The sequence below is a fragment of the Syngnathoides biaculeatus genome, chromosome 15, assembly GCF_019802595.1.
Source record: "Syngnathoides biaculeatus isolate LvHL_M chromosome 15, ASM1980259v1, whole genome shotgun sequence".
In the NCBI taxonomy this organism is placed as follows: Eukaryota; Metazoa; Chordata; class Actinopteri; order Syngnathiformes; family Syngnathidae; genus Syngnathoides; species Syngnathoides biaculeatus.
In genome coordinates this window covers 18,549,078-18,566,944 of record NC_084654.1, presented here as the reverse complement: position 1 = coordinate 18,566,944, position 17,867 = coordinate 18,549,078, and the positions used below count along the sequence as shown (strand labels likewise).

Genomic DNA, 17,867 nt, shown 5'->3' with positions numbered 1-17,867 from the left:
ATTTTTCCGTCTTTGCCCTTTAAACAAATCCGGCGATAAGCCATATCGACGTAATGGTGTGCTGCTTCCCACCGCAATCAAATAATTACATGATGTTTGATTCGAGTTCCGGTAACCCCTTGCAAACGGGCCCAATTCCACCTGTGTTAAGGGCCCGATATAACAGCTGAAGGAGGATTAGTAGCCCCTTTTTTTCCAATAAAATCGGTTAATTCAATCAATGAAACTGTTTACTCATATGTTAACAAAATATCCTACACATCAGATAGTTATATATCATAAGGTATATGTTTTATGTTAATCTACAATACATTGTATATTGTGGTTTAGAAATCTAGGCCCAAGTAATCTTGGTGTTCAAAATTTCCTCTTAAACATTTCTGACTTATCCATTTGTACCAGTAAAAAACAATTTGGGAAATACAGAGAAAATCGGAACAAAATGGAACAGATGGCTAGCTGTCTTATGAGTCTTTATAGAGTCGTGTCTCTTTTGCAACAAGAGACCAAGGGTGCAAGTGGGTGTTTTTTTTTTAAATGTATTTATTATTATACAACCGAAACAGCCATTCTGTACGGCAGCACAGCTTGGAGAGATTAAATAACAGGCATGGAGAGAAATGCCTTGGATGGAGCAGCAAAACAGTGAGAAAGTGTACATGATGGAGGAGACAACGCTGGTGGTGAGTGATACCTGAAGACAGCGCAGTGAAAACCAATTTGTCTGCTCCCGCATGTGCTGACACTGGCAGAGGCTTGCTTTCCATCATTGGCCTCGCTGCCAGTCACTGCCGATCCACACACACTTGAACATATTCACGTAATTTTGGACCTTAGCGGGGACGGGGTCAGCCTCTCCAAACAGGCGCAATCACCTCAGAGGTAAACACGGCCTGCCCAGTGAGCCTCCCGGGATGCACAGTGAGGTGGAATGTGGGAATGCGTGGGGAGGGACGTTCCTGCAAGAGGGAGGAGTGGATGACTTCATCTGCTGCTGATGGGTGGAACCGGTAGCGATAACAGCTGTTCCCACCCCACCCGCACATGAACACCCCTGTTTCCCCAATTCTATTTGGTCTCTTCCCAAACTAACATCTGGAGGAAAATGATTACTCCCACCACGCTGCCAAGATGACTAATCAACAATTCTACATTCCACAGGAAAAGTGGCGTGCTAAAGGGGGAAGGAAGAAATGAGCACTTGTGATGGGCCTCAAAACATCTTAACACTAAAATAAACAAAACGACGAGCCTAATCAATTTGACGCAGCTGAAGAAAACTGGCAGGATGTCTCAGGGTAGAAACAAAAACCGGGAGTGTTGAACTAACCAGACCCCTATTATTTTTTTTTTCCACGGAAACCAAAGTACAAATACAGTGGAATAACAAAAACATTATTAAGTAATCAAGGACACTCCTCTTTTTACAAGGGAGTTTCATTTCAGTGGCAGCAATGTAACCCGAATTTGGCAAGTCGATAACCCAGGAGTAAAATCCTAAATTTAGTCCGTATAGTGTTTTCTGATATTCGTAAATGGCTGATACAAATGGCAGATATTGTGCATAATAATTAGGAACCTAGTGTATATTTCTCCTTTTAACCAATGAAATCAAAAAATTAATGGCTGAGGGGGATTACAGTCTTGTTCAAGGAAATTTTCAGACACAATTACCACAGATTACGCGACAACAAGCTTTATCTCACACCACAGACACATTTCAATTACACTAAAAGTTCCCTTCAAGCGTCAGTGCAAGAATACGACTTTTAAGACTGAGAAAATTGACTGAAATGCTCTCCCTAAAGTCCAAGTCAATGCAATCTCCGGCAACTCTTGGCAGTGACTTCCTTCAAATCGTCACAACGCTACCTTGCAAAGCCTCTTTATTTCCCCTTTCCACCTATTGCTCACATCCTCAGTCCGAGACAGCTCTGTTAGCGACAAGCGCCATTAGTCATGTTAAACCGCCAACACCCTCGCTCATTAGCATAGACGCAAACCTGACTCCAGTCAGATTATTACAAACACTTTGTGGCTGCTCCTCCCCATTACAGTCAATCAAATGGCTTAGTGAAGTACCGTTGAAATTCAGGAGTTAGCTCGCATGCTAATACTTAACATCCTGCTAAATTACAAAGCTTACAAGGTACAAAACTTTTAGTAAAATGTAGGTTTGATGAGGATAAAAATAGGTCTGGTGAGGATTAGTCATCTAATGGGAGTACCTTGCCTTCCACAGTTTTGTTTGCTAAAAATATACTAGATGTGCCTTTCATCAAAAATATTTCCAGTACTAAAAAGGGGAAAAGCAGAAATTCTGAGTGATGTTGTTTATTCTCAAAGCAGGCTGGCATTTCATGTAGCATAACAGCATTAAGAGTGGATTAAAGTCCACATAAATAACCTTGAAAAATATATACAGATTTAACATCACGATTATTAAAGCTTTTGGAAATGCTTCGGCTTTGACAGATGAGGTAGCGGACTAAGAGCAGGCAGGATGATGCAGCCCTACAACGGTGCGTTGTACAACCCAACAAGCAACTGGTCTCTCATCTCTTGTTCCTTGTCGACCTCTTCTACCCCTTCGACCAAATTTGTACCCTCGTGCGCCCCCTGATATTTTTTCCCTCCCTTCCCATTTATCCCTTACTCGACCAGGCTGCCAGACGGTGTATTGTTCTGTCACCCGCGATCCTTTAATGCCCTCCAATCGAGCGGGGAATATCTTGAGGGGATTTGGCTAGGGATGATTTGGGGGGAGCTTTAAATACTGGCAGAGGATTTGCATCAGATTGTGAGATTCTGACTCAGAGATGATCACCGTAGCTTTAGCGAAGGACAGAAAAAAAAAAAAAAAAAAAAAAAGTACCTCCGGCAAGATGTGAGACTCGAATACGGAACCTGCCTGGTCCTGTACAGTCAGATACAAAAATTGAAGTCTCAACTACAATTTTTGAGACAGTACCATGAAACACTTGATACACGGTACAGTAAAACACATCGAGCGTAAACTTTGATTTAAAAACAAAAAAACATAACTTGAACATTCAGGACTTTGAGAATACCATTTACACGTTAAATGCTTATATTACATTGATAAATGCCTCAATACCAGTTCACTACCACAAAACCCTCAAGTAACAAAACTATGCCTCGTATGATTATATAAACGGTAGGATGGTAAATTGTGGTTGGCACGTATGATTCAGATCCAGGTTCAAATCTCAAATGGAACATGACGTTATTGAAGACTAAATCGTCGATGGCCGTGAATGGTTGCTGAATGGCGAAGAGTTATCTTTTGCATCCAAAAATTCCTGCGTTACTGTTGTAATACAGTCAAGACGCTTCTGCACCATGCGTGTAAAACGACCATGTCATGGCAGAACTACGATGACATGACCAAGAAGAACCAGAGTAAGTTTGGTTACATGTTAGATTTATCAAGAAGGTAAAGTTAGGTAGAATCTTATATTTCTTGGAGTCCCTCAACATCGAGATGACCGGACTTGGACAAGAATGGAGTTCATCATCCGTTAGCAAAGCACTTGGTTTTAAGATAGGAGTAGAACTGTATCAACAGACTTTAGGTCACCCAATGCTAAGCGCCCGAATCCCATTTCCTTGCGTGAACACTTCTAAACATGGTGACTGGGGATGCAGAAATCAAAGTGCGCTTCCATGTGTGTTTCCGTGTTAAAAATGTATATGACGTAAAACATCCTGTCAACAAAAAATATATATAATGAACGAAAAAACAAAGTAAAACTTCTACGTGACGGATTTCACTTAATGCGAGTATTTTTTGGAATGTAACCCCAGCGTTAAATGGGGGAACACTTTGTGTGTGTGTCTCTACACACAATACACACATTTATTATATATATATATATATTTCTATATGCACACACAAACAGGCTTCAGCATTTCGTTGACTCTCTCTAAAAGGGATTAGGAGGACCTTCAAAGTAAGGCAAAGAGATTGGCTAAGGGGCTCACAGGGTCCCCTCTCATGACCCCTGGAGGACCATGGCAGATTAAAAACAGCCTAGGCTTGTTAGAGCTTCCTCTAACTGATATTTGTATTGGGGCACTTGAGAAGGCCTCTGAAAGACAAGCAGGCCAGGTGGATTAGGAAATCCCCCCCCCCCCTTCGTTTTTACAATGATGGAAGGCACCTTTGTGGAGAAGGAGGGTGTGAAAATAAATTAAGGGGACAGTGCGGCAGGCGAAGACAATTTTGCCTCCGGTGCTGAGGGCTTGTGTACATAGAGCACACATTCACTGGGGGAATTGTAGCAGACTTGAAAATCTGAGTGAAAGAAACGGGGAGAGAAGCACGACTAATTCCCGTAGAGACCTGATGGGAAAGATCAATTTGCTACCCAATGACAGTTCAAGGAAAAACAAAGAGCAAAAGGAAGTATTAACTTCTTGGATTTTGAGAATGCTTCATCTCTGAATAAATGACTGACTTGGAGTGACAAATAGATTTCTGGGAGATATGAGTAGATGTTTTGCATCTGGAGCTGCGGTTCACTTTCCTACTACTACTTTCCACTATTCATAATAAAAATGAGTGATGAAACATTTTGGCACTAAAAAGCCATTTTCTAGTGCATAAGCAGGCTCTATCACATAAGACGCAAACGCACAAAATCCCTCAAAAGACAAGTGCCCCCTAAGGGAGATGCTTATGGCCCGTTTGTGGTTGCACTTAATTAAGATTTTCCATCACAAAACACACACACTGTATGAAGCAAAATGGCTAAACAATCAGATTTCCATTGGAAAGGTGTTCTGGGTTATCGCCACAGGGGTACCGTCTCTTAAGCCACCTGTCTGCACCTCAGGAGGCCATTAAAGCTCGATACGAGCAGGAATGGGCAGATGGTGAGTGTGCTGGGAGAAATAGCAGGAACCATTCTATCAGCCAAGACCACATCAAGTTCCTCCTGTTGGATGGAGGCTGGCAACAAGGCATTGGCCAACATGCAAGTAAAACTGAAAAACATGTTTGTAGTTGATGTGTTTTTTTTCCAGTACTAAAATGAGTTGGGCACACTGCCCAGGTATACCTGTAGAAAGGGCTTGGCCAAGTACTCTTGGCTGAATTGGAAAAAAAAAAGTACACTTGGGTATTAGTTCTTACTTACTGGTATTGATTAAAAAAATAAAAAGTAAATCGTCACCAAACACTACACACATGGTTACCATTTACTTTTTACATCTCAGTTATTAAAGGTAAACATAAACTTTCAGAAATAAATGAATAAAGTGTAACCTGCAAAGATGAAGTCCTAAACCCGAAACATATATTTTAGAAAAACAGTTTTGAGATAAGATATTGTATGCTCAACAACGTAAAAGCATCATCATGTGTGATGTTAAATGATAGTTCAGTGTTCTGCTTTTTCGTGGGCTTTTTTTGGGAGGCTGCCACAAAATTTGGACCACTTGGCACAGAGGAAAAGTGTAATGACAGAACATCAATAGAAATGTATTATGATATAGCGATAAAACATTGTTCTTCCTGGTCCCTGCAAGTTTAGTTTTATTGTTCAGTGGTTGATCGCTTTATACACTTGCTTGACAGAATGCAAAATGTTTCTTTAAAACATTGCCTTAAGATTTCATAATAGTGACATTTTGAGGTCAGAACAAATTATTACATTTCCAACGGGAACATTTGTTTTAAATGACAACTTGGAGGTTTCAGTGTTCTAGTTCTCATTCACATTGCTAAAATAAGACCTCTTGGTGTTTAACATTTAGTTTCAATCACAATAGAAGATTTCAACAGATGTCTTACATACGACCTTGAATGGGAAGGCTGGATAAAGGAGCATCATAGTGGAAAGATGGATGAGGGTTAAAGACAAGAGGAGGGTTGGGGGGTAAAAAGATTGCACTACCTATGACCATTTGAGACAAAAAAGGCTAGAAAATAACAATTAGACACTAAGACATCACCGTGACTACGCCGTGGTTAGTATAAAAGGATGAACACTTCATGTTGCAGAGAGGTATCAGAATCGAGAAGGTATGAGTAGCGTGCGTGTGCATGCATACATGTACATTGTACCTTGTCCGTAGCCTGTTGCTATCCAGGGAGGTATAAATCACCTTGGGTTAATATGATCCAGCACAACACTTTTATTAGCCTGATGACGGTAATAGTAGTCTGGGGGGAATGTGCTGCCAAGTTGGCAGAAAAAAAAAAAACACCAACCCACAGCCATGGTCTACTTGAAGTCTTCCTAGTCATTAAAATGGGATATTAAAACTGGTTGCAACATGTTCTATATTACTGCTATAAACAATGGGAAACACTAATGGTTGTCCTTTCAGTTTATTCCTGAGCGAGATTGATTAGGACAGATAGCAGAACACAGTATACAAGGTCTTCTGACTACCACTGACGTGAACATGTAATTGTTTACAGTTACGAGTGGTTAGCACATCTGCATCACAGATCTGAGGTTGGACGTGTGAATCTGGGCTCCAGCCTTTCCATGTGTAGTTTATTTTTTCCTGCGTCCTTGCCTGGGTTTTCTCAGAGCACTCTGGCTTCCTCCCACATACCAAGAACATGGATGCCAGTTTCATGTATGAAACTAAATGGACCTTTCCGACCTGTCGCTCACTCGTTCAATAATAGCCAATCAGATAGCCGCGTTGTCTTAACCCCTTGCTTAACCCGCCCCTCTCGCCGTATTGTCCCACAGGCAATGCTGATTGTCAGTAGCCTGCACTTGGAAAAGTTAATGTTACGAAGAATATAGTCCTCAGATGCGCTTGGGGAACGTGCAATTCTGATGAAAGATATCCTGCTATATTTGAAGGGGCCCCGTTGATTCATTTTCATACATTGCAGGACAACAACTTTCACTTTTTTTGTTTTATCATTGACCTGCTGAATGAAGTGTGTAATGTTTGATGCCGAAGAGTCGGGTTAGTGATACTAAATGGGGAATGTCATACAAGGGAAATGACTATTTGCCTATTTGTATCACATCAAACTTTTAAGACAGACAACAATGGGTTTGATTACGAGCCAAGTCAAATGAATACGCCCACTCACTTATAAAGACTACAATGATATTACTTGTGCTCTTTCCAAGTAAAAAGTAGTCACCCTGCTTTACATGAAGTTTGTGAGGCGTCTAACGTTTTTGCATCGATCGGCAACATTTCGCTGCAACTCTTGACATTGCGTCCTGCTCCGTCCAACATCTTAATTCCGTGTAGATATCCTTGCGTGAAATAGTTGAGACCTCTCTGTAGAACCCTCTTGGACAAGACTGAGGCATTTGGCAAAAAACATACCCCAATATTGTCTGGAATACGCGGTAGAGAATCGACAAACATGTTTTGCTCAATCCCCATTTTGAAAGCTTGTGGGACATGTCTAAGGGGGCAAAGCTTAAGGTTGCCATCGGAAAGGTCCATTGTCCTTATCTACGAATTAGAATGGTTGTTGATGTGTGCCCCACATTTGGCTGGCGACCAGACCAAAGTCTACCCACCTCTTGCCCAAAGTCAAATGGGATCGGCTCAAGTTCTCTGGAGACCATAATGAGGGCAAGCCCTTTTAGAAATTGCATGGATAAATGTTCATATTTATGTGAAACACAGCAAACAGATTTGGGCGGTGAACCACGTGCTGTTTTATGATTACTTGATAATCCCACCCAATTGACAGTTATCTTTGATTTGACTGATGAGGGGCTTAGAAGGTTAACAATGCTGTGCCGTTATTTGATATGATTCATTGCACTTGTGGAAACGTACTGGCAAATATACACAGCCTGGCTTTCATTCAATTGGATCCCGTTGGGTTATAGGTAACGAGCGAGAGCGGCTTTCCCACAGATCTCCCATTATCATTTGTAATCAAAGAAGCATAAATGTTGACGTTAGATCAAGTACTGCCTGGTGTATAAAATAGCGTTTTCACGTTGAGGTGTGAATAAGCGAGGAAATCCTTTAGCTTCGATGGCACCTGATGGTTTTTCCCCTCCCGTTTATGGATACGGCAACACATCATGCATGAGGTACATTAAGAGTAAACAAAGGAGAATGACAGTGATGGCTTGGATCTAAGAAAATAAACCTCATTAACTGGGGAGGCACACATGGATGGATGCGGCCAGATGGTGTGGTGTACTCATTTGTCATACACTGCTGACAGAGGAGGCGGAGAGAATGAGAGTTGAAACAGAATAAAGACAAAACACGATTACTGAAGAATATTCAGTGCGGACTTGTCCGTCCGTCTAAATGGGGAATTACCTATTTTGTAGGATTTACTTTATAATAATTTAGTTTGTGCACTACTCGAGCATACTTGCAAGTGCAAACGCGGAGCATATTTCCAGTACGTCTTCAACTAACCAAATAGCCTGGACTACTGAAACACTTGAAATTCTGAACGACATTTATCTCCAAAGCGTAACAATTTCATTTGTCAGTGAGCAAAATATGCAACGCTGTGAAATTGTCTCCGGGGGAACATGTTTATATTTACATTTGGGGATTTATGCTCTGTTCCTTTACAAAACAAATTATATGCTTTATTCTTCGTATAAACATTAGACGTGAAAATAATGCAAGGGCCAACGGCACACATTGATTATTTCAGTTTAGGTGTTATGTGATGTTACACTTACTTAGCGTGTGTTACGTTTTTTTAATGCCTTTAGTTTAGCATTTTACCATTGAAAGCAGACCACCTTTATCCCAAAACAGCCGAAGCTCTGAAATTCAATACGGCTGTGCATAGTATGCCGTTTTATCATATTTCCAGACCCGCTATCACTGATACGTAAAACATGGAATGGTTTGTCGTTATGCTTTACAGGGTTTCTTTTCTTTTTACACCAATATGACTATTCCTCATGGCAGTTTTGTTGTTAAGCTTTACATTTACATTCAAATGCATTTTTACACTTCTGTGACTGTAAAGAATGTAACGTCGCTGTTGTGTGGCAAGCTATGTATAGCCTTCCATTATTTTTATATAAATGAACCAATTAATAGCGTTTTCTCTTTAACTACAAAATAAATAAAAATTTAAAAAAGTCCCCCTTTTAATTTTCTGAGGGAATTACTGTTTAAATTAAAATTTTTTTAGTTTAAAATCTGATCATTATCGACATAAAGAGTGGTCCACTTTTTGATGCTTTATGGCTGAAATTCGGCTAGTTACCGCAGATTTTTTTTTTTTTTGCTATACTTTCAAAGTCCAGAATGGTCTCAAGCTACTATGACTCTACTTTCGATAGTGTTTGTCCTCTTTGAGGTCTCTGGTGAGCTGGATCATAATCACAGCTGGATTTGGGCAAGACATGGGGTAAACCATGGACTGGTTGCCAGTCAGCCATTTGAAGGATATGTACTGAGAGCCATTAATACCTATTGAAAAATGTTGTCTTCTATGAGCCTAACATGCACGTTTGTGGAATGTGGGGAGAGGTAACCAAAGAAAACCTACACTAGCATGGGGAGAAAATGAAACCCACATCAAAACAGCACGCCACACTGTGAGTCACCTGGTGCACCGAGCTGCCTCAAGCTACCATTACTTCAAATTTAGGAGTGAAGTACTCAGTCAACTGCTTCACTTTAGACTCAGTCTTTCCTGTTGTTTTATATAAGCATTTGAGTGAAGGTTACCCAAAGTGCAATGTACCTATGATTTGTATGAGGGTCTCAACCAAAGACTCAAGTGATGAGCAAGCCGATTTAGCCTACTGTGTAAGTGTGCGCCTGTTTGCCTCTATGCGGATGCAGGTTGAGAGGCTTCACTGAGTGTGCGCGCGTGTGTGTATGTGAGGGCAGGATCAGTCAAGGAAATCCATACTTGAAAGAAAAGCTGTAACCACGCTTGCCCACCCATCCTTGGCTGCCTCCCTCTGTGTCTCTCATCTTGCAGACGTTATCCCGAATTCAGGTTAATGTGAAGGAGAGGTTGAAAAGTTCACAGGACCGAAGGAGCAAAAGACCACTACTGAGAACATAGGAGACGCTCTAACAACATGCAATCAGAGCTTTCCTACACCATGAGAAGAACTGATTGACTGGGTGTTAAACTGTCAATGTAATGTACAGTAATTTGGCTAATATACCCTGATGACAGCCTTACTTTGCTTGCAGCTATCCAATATTATTAGAATCGCGTATTCAACTCAATATCTCATCGATTAACCATGTGATCAACAACAAATTGACTTTGCATTAACTCACCCACCCAGGCCTGAAAAAAAAAAAAAGTACTATCTTTCCTCTACTTGGGCTCACCATAATCATATTCCACATCTGTATCTGTAACTAAGTGCACGTCTTTAAAAGACAGGGCCTTGCCTGGTGAGTAATGTGGCAACCACTGAATGAGAGACTCGAGTTGGCTAGCTGTTAACTGGCTAACACCACAGCCAATCTGCATGGTGAGGGACTGAGGTGAGTCGTGGTCAACAGCAGCTTAAGAAAGGATTTTCTTATTACCCCTCCGTTATCTGTCTATCCTGACCTAGCTATGGTAGGCTTTATTGAATATAACAACATTGATATGTAACCTTGTGTTGGCCATCATACGTGTGCTGCTGTGGTACACATTTTCCATTAAGTGTGAACCGATCCTAAACTTCGGACAATGCCTTATGGCTTGCTGCTATCGTACATATTCAAATAATCAAGTTATTCAATTAATCGTCACAGCCTCATTTTTTGTTTTGAAAAAGGTAAAAGAGGTTTTACATACACCAGGTGATCTATTTACATTGGGTCTTGAGAAACTTGCTTGAAAACAATCATAGTGGTTGGTGTATTTGGAGTTAAAATAGATGATCATTTATTCATACAAGTATGACATATGTAAATTCGAACAAAGCCTAAACATTCGCCAGTGTTATTTTTAATTCCCCATCAGTGTGCCGTGGCATGAGTGCTCTTTTGGTGTACCGCAGGAAATTATCCAATTTCATTTAATTGGTCAAAGTGCAGTTTGCATGTTCTCCCTGTGCCTGCGTGGGTTTTCCCCAGATACTCTGGTTTCCTCCCACACGCCTAAAAAAAATGCTTTAATTGGAGACTCTGAATTGCCCTTAAGGTGATTGTGAATGTGAATGGTTCGTTGATTCTATGTGATTGGCTGGCAACCAGTTCAGTGTAAACCCTGCCTCCTGCATGAAGATTGCTGGGATAGGCTCCCCAACTCCCGCGGCCCTTGAGAGGATAAATGGCTCCAAAATTGGATGGATGGTCCAAATATTATTTACTACAAAATGTATCTGTTCATCTATGACAGCGGCATACAAAGGCAGACAAAACAAATAAATCCTCTTCTGTTAGACAGAAGAAAGTGTATAATTGACTTGTGTATTCACTTCTTGTGACATTCTATTTGTTGGTGTGCGGTGAGATTTTTCAAATGCAAGATATGTGCCTTGGGTCAATAACGGTTGGGAATCAGAGCTCTATGGTGACATCTGGCATTAAAGACGTAGCCATTTAAAGGTCCTATGGGTGCTATGTCACAGTGCCCTTCGCCGTTCACCCGATGTGAGCAGGAAGGGCTTTGACCCGTTTTGCCCAATGTGGAAGCAGGTTCACATGTACCAGATTCCTCCTGAATGGGTATAGAAAGGACTGATGATTCAATTCATAGCTCGAGCATTGACTTAATAAAAAAAAAAAAAAAAAAAAACTACGACAGGGAACCAGGAGGCCAATGTATTCTTTGTTGTTCCCTAAAGCTTGTTCACTGAAAGAGAATAAAAACTCTGCCTCATTTTGCTTCCTGTGTGATTTTCCTAAAGGGCATTTTTACACTGCCAGATGTGGTGAAGATGCCCTTCATTAGTACAATGCCAATGTCCCGATGCTGCCCTTAAATCCAATTCAGTTTGGAGGGAAAACCTATTGTAATTTTGTGCCACAAATGAGGTAATCCAGGGAGTTGGGGGGGGTTCAAGCGGAGATAATACACAACATAGTGGGACATATAGACACTTATTCGGAGTTAATAAAACAGCAATTTATATACATTTAGATTTGACAAGGTGTAGTCTTATAGGGTAAAATTCATTAGAAGCTAATCATATATCTTTACTATAGATTTATCAAACAGGTTTACAACAAAATTAGGATTTGGAGAAGGGCTGGATTATTGCTGTATGTACTAACTGCCATTTAGTAGAAGACTTAATTTGTTCTGTCACTCTGCCTCACTGGCATAAAAAGGTGTACAAAGATAAAGTATTTATTATGAAGGATATATATAGTAAATGAACAGGTCATTTAAATCTTTATTTTGTGACTGGATCAATTTTTTTTTAAACTAGCTGAACGGACCCAAAAATCATAAACGTAATATTTTTGAATAGCTTTCTCACTTGAATGTTCAAGATCATCAAATAAATGTAAATAAACATATATGTGAATTTAAAGCGCTGTTTTAAATTGTCATTTATCAAAGAACAAAAACTATTCAAAGTTACCTGGACCTGTGTAGAAAAAGTAATGACTCCCCCAAAACCTAGTAAGTGGTTGGGCCATCCTCAGCAGCAACAACTGAAATTAAGTGAATGAGTTTTTCACATTTCTGTGGAGATAGAATATTTTGTACAGCTCTTCATTGCAAAGGTGTTTGAATTCAGCAAAATTAGAAGGTTTGAGAGCATGACCAGCATTTTTAAGGTCATGTCAGTGTATTTCAATTGGATTCAAGTCTAGACTTTCACTCGGTCATGTCAGTCCCTGTATATATTTTTTTTTTTTGGGGGGGGGGGTGGCATTTACTTTGTCGTCTACTGGATGAGTTATTGCTGGCGTCTTTGAGTAATCTTTGTAGGTCAGCCGCTCCTGGTCAGCTTCACTACTGTTCCATTAGTTCTCTATTTGAGGTTAATGGCTCTCTTTGTGGTTCGCTGGAATCTTACGCATCAGAAGTGGCTTTGTGACCCTTCCCAGACTGATGTCTGTTATTTTTTTTGAATGCTAGCCAATCCGGTTGGATTATGTCACTTTCTTGCACCTTTATTAGCCGTTTTCTCCAACTTGATTCTGTCAGACACTGTGTGTTTCTTTCGGCTTGATTCCATTTAATTAATTTCTGGATTCAACTGGTCTGGAAGTAATCAACCTCGGGTGTGATCAGTGAAAATTAAAGAAATTGTGATTAGCCAAAATTAATTAATGATTTAAGGAGGAGGTAAATACTTTTTCCCCAGAGGACCAGGTCATGTTGGAGTAATGTTTTTTCAAACTGTATTTCTCAATCACTTGAGTTATACATGTCTCACATTGACATTTATTCAATGTTGTTAAGCATGCAAAAAAAAAAAAAAATTAAGATTTGGAGGAGGGGGCCTATACATCTTGAATGCCTTTGTCGAGCTCCAAAATACAAAAGGTGCACTTGCGAGAAAATGTGCAAACTATTTTTGTTGTGCTCCATCTAGATGAGTCTTATCTTTCGAGAGCAGTCATTAACTGAAAGGGTTCACCAACAAGGGCTTTTTGTGTATATGTGTGTGTTGTGCGTACACATACGTATGTGTGCGTTTGCATTGAGTCATACAGCAGTCAGCTGTCACCGCAGAGGATGGCATCATTGTTGCGTTTGTGTGGGCACACAGAAACTTGATAGTGTGCGCACGTGACAATGTTCAACTGTGTCAACATCTTGTGCGTGCATACAGGCTGAGGAAACAAAACAAGTGCCTAAAGAAATAACTGCCGGACGGGATGCAGACAAGGAGTACTGACAAGAAAAAGCACATGAGGTGACTTCCATGCTGTCAGAGCTTAAGGGAGGGGATAAACTAACATTCCAGACAGGAAATCCCAACACCAAGGGAAACTTTGTGCAGTGAAGCAAAAACAAAATAAAATAAACAAAAATAAACATTAGTGGAGCCTATTAAGATTAATAAAGTCAAAGCAATTATGCAACCTAACTGCAATGGGTGTTGATGTGCACAACATATCCTAATGGGCATCCTGCAATTAGTATGTATTATATTTACCATTGCGTTCCCAATAATTAAGTCTTCTGAAATCAATGATTTTGAATATGTGTTATGAGAAAGGGGAAAAAAGGGACACCTTTTGGTACATGTTTACATCAAGGATTGTATTTTTACTAATACACAAAATTGTGATCAAACCAAAACCGACAGAACATGACCAAAATGATTTGCAAAAATGCCCCCCCCCCCCCCCCCCAAAAAAAAAAAAACTACCAGAAGTAATGCACATGTGACCTTTTCTCTTAGTCTAATCTCTTGGAGTATGAGCAATAACAAAAAGCTCAATGGATCAATTTCAAGTTCTGAAAGGTTGTAGAGTAATTATTTCACATAGTGTACACCACATTGTAGGATGCCATGTCTAATGTGTCGCCTTACCTATAGAAGAGAATTAAATACCTTTACGATCGTGAAATTATGTTAAATTAAAAAACTTGGAAGACCAAAATCCCCAAATATGTGGGGCGGCGAATGGTGAACCACGAATGGGCAAGGGCACACTGTGTATCTAAAATCCACATTTCCTCACTGCATCAACATTGTCATCCTGGCACTGAAATGGCTCCTGCTTCCCGAGACCACCAAGCCCCCAATGTGTGGCCACCTGATGAGAAATCTGGGCCTTCAGCTGCCCTGTCCACCTGGTCACTGCAGTCAACATGGAAAATACTTGACGCTCGCCAGAATAGCGGTGGCAGCTATCGGGGGGAAGCGGAGATGGAATGTGGCAGTCATAGCGGGCGACTGCCGCTAACGCCCCCACAACCCACCCCTCCACTGTCCCAAGCTGTTTCCATGGTCTATGTAATCGCATGCTCGTAAACAGGATGATAACAGTGAGCGGTGTGCCATATGTAGTTCTGTTTTTCAGACCAATATACCTAAGAATAGAAGTGTTTCACTCAGCATTGTATCACCTTGACCACAGCTCTTGATCTTTAATCACCTTAATAGCCCCCCCCAAAAAAAAAACAAAAAACAAACAAAAAAAACATTGTACTTACAGCTGGTACGAGGAGCTTCTTCACCTCCTCCACGGCTCTCCTCATCTTGATCTCGGCTCTGGTCTGCGTGTCTTCCACTGTGATCAGGACATGAAGGTCTTCGTTGAGGTGCTCCCAGTTTGGCTTTCCTCTGTTCTGCTCCTCCTGGAAAGAGAAAGGACGTGTGAGTGAATGTGACAGCGTGGGTGTGCTGGAGCAGCACCGCGGCGACAAACGCATCACAGGACGGCGTGGTTCTGTGAAGAGAGGTGGGATGACAGGAGTCCTCCTCAGCCATTAAGAGTTTGCTTTTAAGCGACACCCTAGTTTAGTAGAACAGTCAACGGATGCAACCAAAAGAAAAAAAAGAGAGAGAGAAAAAGAGAGAGAGAGAGACGTGATGCCTCGCAGCAATTAATACAAGGTCGAGATCTGAAAGAACGGTGAACCCCCCCACATTTTTTTTTTTTAAACGGAATGTCATCTTAATTCACAGACTGCTCATTTTAAAATATTGGGAGAAAATGGTTGCAGCCATGAGTATTCATATAACTTCTTGGGTCTAGGCTTATGGTCGGCTCATTCTGCAGTTTTTTTGTTTTTTAACAAATGATGTAGGAATCTCTGTGGAGCTAAAATTGTGTATATTGCGTAGAAAATATGTAACTAGTAAATGGGACATGACAGCATTGCAGCTCTTATGATATAGTTGGGAGTATGTTAGATCTTTTTGTGATTGAAACCTGGAAATACTGATTTGAAATAGTTTTTTTCTTTCAGTGAAAGATGTGAAGTTTTGTTACGTTATTTTTGCTTCGCAGGAGACGCACTGCACTTTATCTTTTTTTTAAGGGTGAAATGGTCCCAAACAACGGACATTGTTCGACTTTTACACACGCTTTCCTCCTGGCTTGCTTCCATCACAGCCTCTTATTTCCAGACAAAACGGTGAGTGAGTCTGTGGTGTGAAAATGTGAAGCTTCAAAGGCAGATCTTGCTGCATTTTGTTGTAAATCGGCATTCAAGTTACTTTCAGCCCTAGATAAAATTAATCTGCTTGCATAGTTCATTTGTATGTATGCATCTAAGTATGTATGTATTTATGTATGTATGAACCCTTATCATCCAAACGCTCGTGTCCACTAAACAAGTAAATTGAGGTAGGTCTACAAATTAAGTCAAATGCAGTTTGGTGCAAACGGTGTAAGGAAGGAATTAACAAACATAAGTAGCAAATTGGGAAAAAAATATGTGCACTATGTATCTTGATTTTTGATTGATCTACATTAACAAACTCCAACTTGACAGGCTTGATTATGATAAAACGTAAAACGGTATGTTTGCCCAAGTTTCAATTACCTGAATATTGTATGGCAAAATTACCCAGAGTGAGTCGGTTCACTTCAGCTTTAGTCAATGTGGGAATATTGCTGAATACAACGGATAAGGAAGCGCCATAAAATGACGAATGAAGAGGGGAATAAACTATAAAGTAAATATAGAAACCAAACAAGTCTGAACATGTGCACGTGTTAATCTAACACCGAATGCTATCAAGAATAGGAGCATCCCACCCAGTCAATCTCTAATTGTAGCAATTATTGCCCCAATCAATCCAAAGCAGCATCACTGAACGTGGCTATTTTTCACCATTGTACACCCCCCCCCCCCCAATCCATTTTGGCAGGGGCGCCCTGCAGCGGGCCTGACATGATTTCAATTGAGTCGTGGAGCGCCAAGGAGAGACGCTTGGAGCCGAAAGCCACCCACCTGCTTTCTACTCCACTGAGAGCTGTTGCCATGGCAATGCTCTTTACCACTCACGCAGGCACGCACGCACAGAAAAAAGTTCAATATCCCGCTCTCGTTTCCCCTTTTCCACACAGGCTCTGTTTCTGCGTGAAGGCCAATATTCCACTATGTCTGTTTGCTTCTGGACCATTAGGGGACAAAGGGACTGAAAGGAGACTCAGCATGTTCGAGATCAGACAAGGAAAAGCACAAGAGTGTACTGCAATTACTCTTCTTCAAATACAGTCCTCGCCCACAATCATCAACTACAATCGAGTGCTGTGAGTGTGTAGAAGTCAAGCGAGGCAAGGTCAGGGTGCCTTCTGACCGGCGTGGTCTGTTCAAGGGAGAAATTTGCACAGACTGTGCAGACGCTGTTGAGCACGTGGTGACAATTCTTCACTTTGGAGTTTAGTTGGTAATGCTTGAGAACTCAAGAGCGTGCAATTCAATCCTTGCTATTATGAGCAGAGGTTAGTCCTACAATGGATTTTAGACTACGTGCCTGTAGCAGTCATGCGCCATTGGATGAATGCAAAGGTTCAACTTTGAACAGTGCTTTTTTTTCCCCCCTTTGAGCCAAGCGGCTGCTCTAAATTGGCACTAAATGTCAACAGTCTAAACAGGTGTAGTACAAAGCTGAAGGGTACATGGAAGGACAACAACAAGCCAAACCATGTTGAGAAAGGAAAATACATTTTATGTAGACTGAACTTTCAGAGAAAAGTAATATTTTTCAGACAAAATACATCTCACCAGTCAATAAAGGTAAGCGTGGAAGAATTTTAAGGCAGTCAGTTACAATTCACATTTGCATGGTAATATATTTTCTAATATATACGTCATTTCTAATGAGTTGTCAACTATAGACTGAGGAGCACGGTGGCGCAGCTGCAGAGCGTTGGCCTAACCATTCTGGAAATAAAAAATATTTGAAACTGCATTATATGACTATATTAGAGAAGATTGCAAGATAACATGGTTTATACTGTACATGGCACCTCATTTCAGTCTCATTTTACTTGTGGATTGTGACAGTACAAATACTTTTTAT

General features: G+C 40.7%; 1 protein-coding gene across 6 annotated transcripts in view; it reads right to left on the bottom strand.

The window, feature by feature from the left end:
- qkia (QKI, KH domain containing, RNA binding a) overlaps positions 1–17,867 on the bottom strand; it is a 76,237-nt gene that overhangs the window by 15,492 nt on the left and 42,878 nt on the right. For all 6 annotated transcript variants that reach the window (XM_061843590.1, XM_061843592.1, XM_061843589.1 and 3 more), the window contains exon 4: positions 15,044–15,187. In XM_061843590.1, coding sequence (XP_061699574.1) covers positions 15,044–15,187 — 144 coding nt within the window. The remainder of the gene's footprint in view (positions 1–15,043; positions 15,188–17,867) is intronic.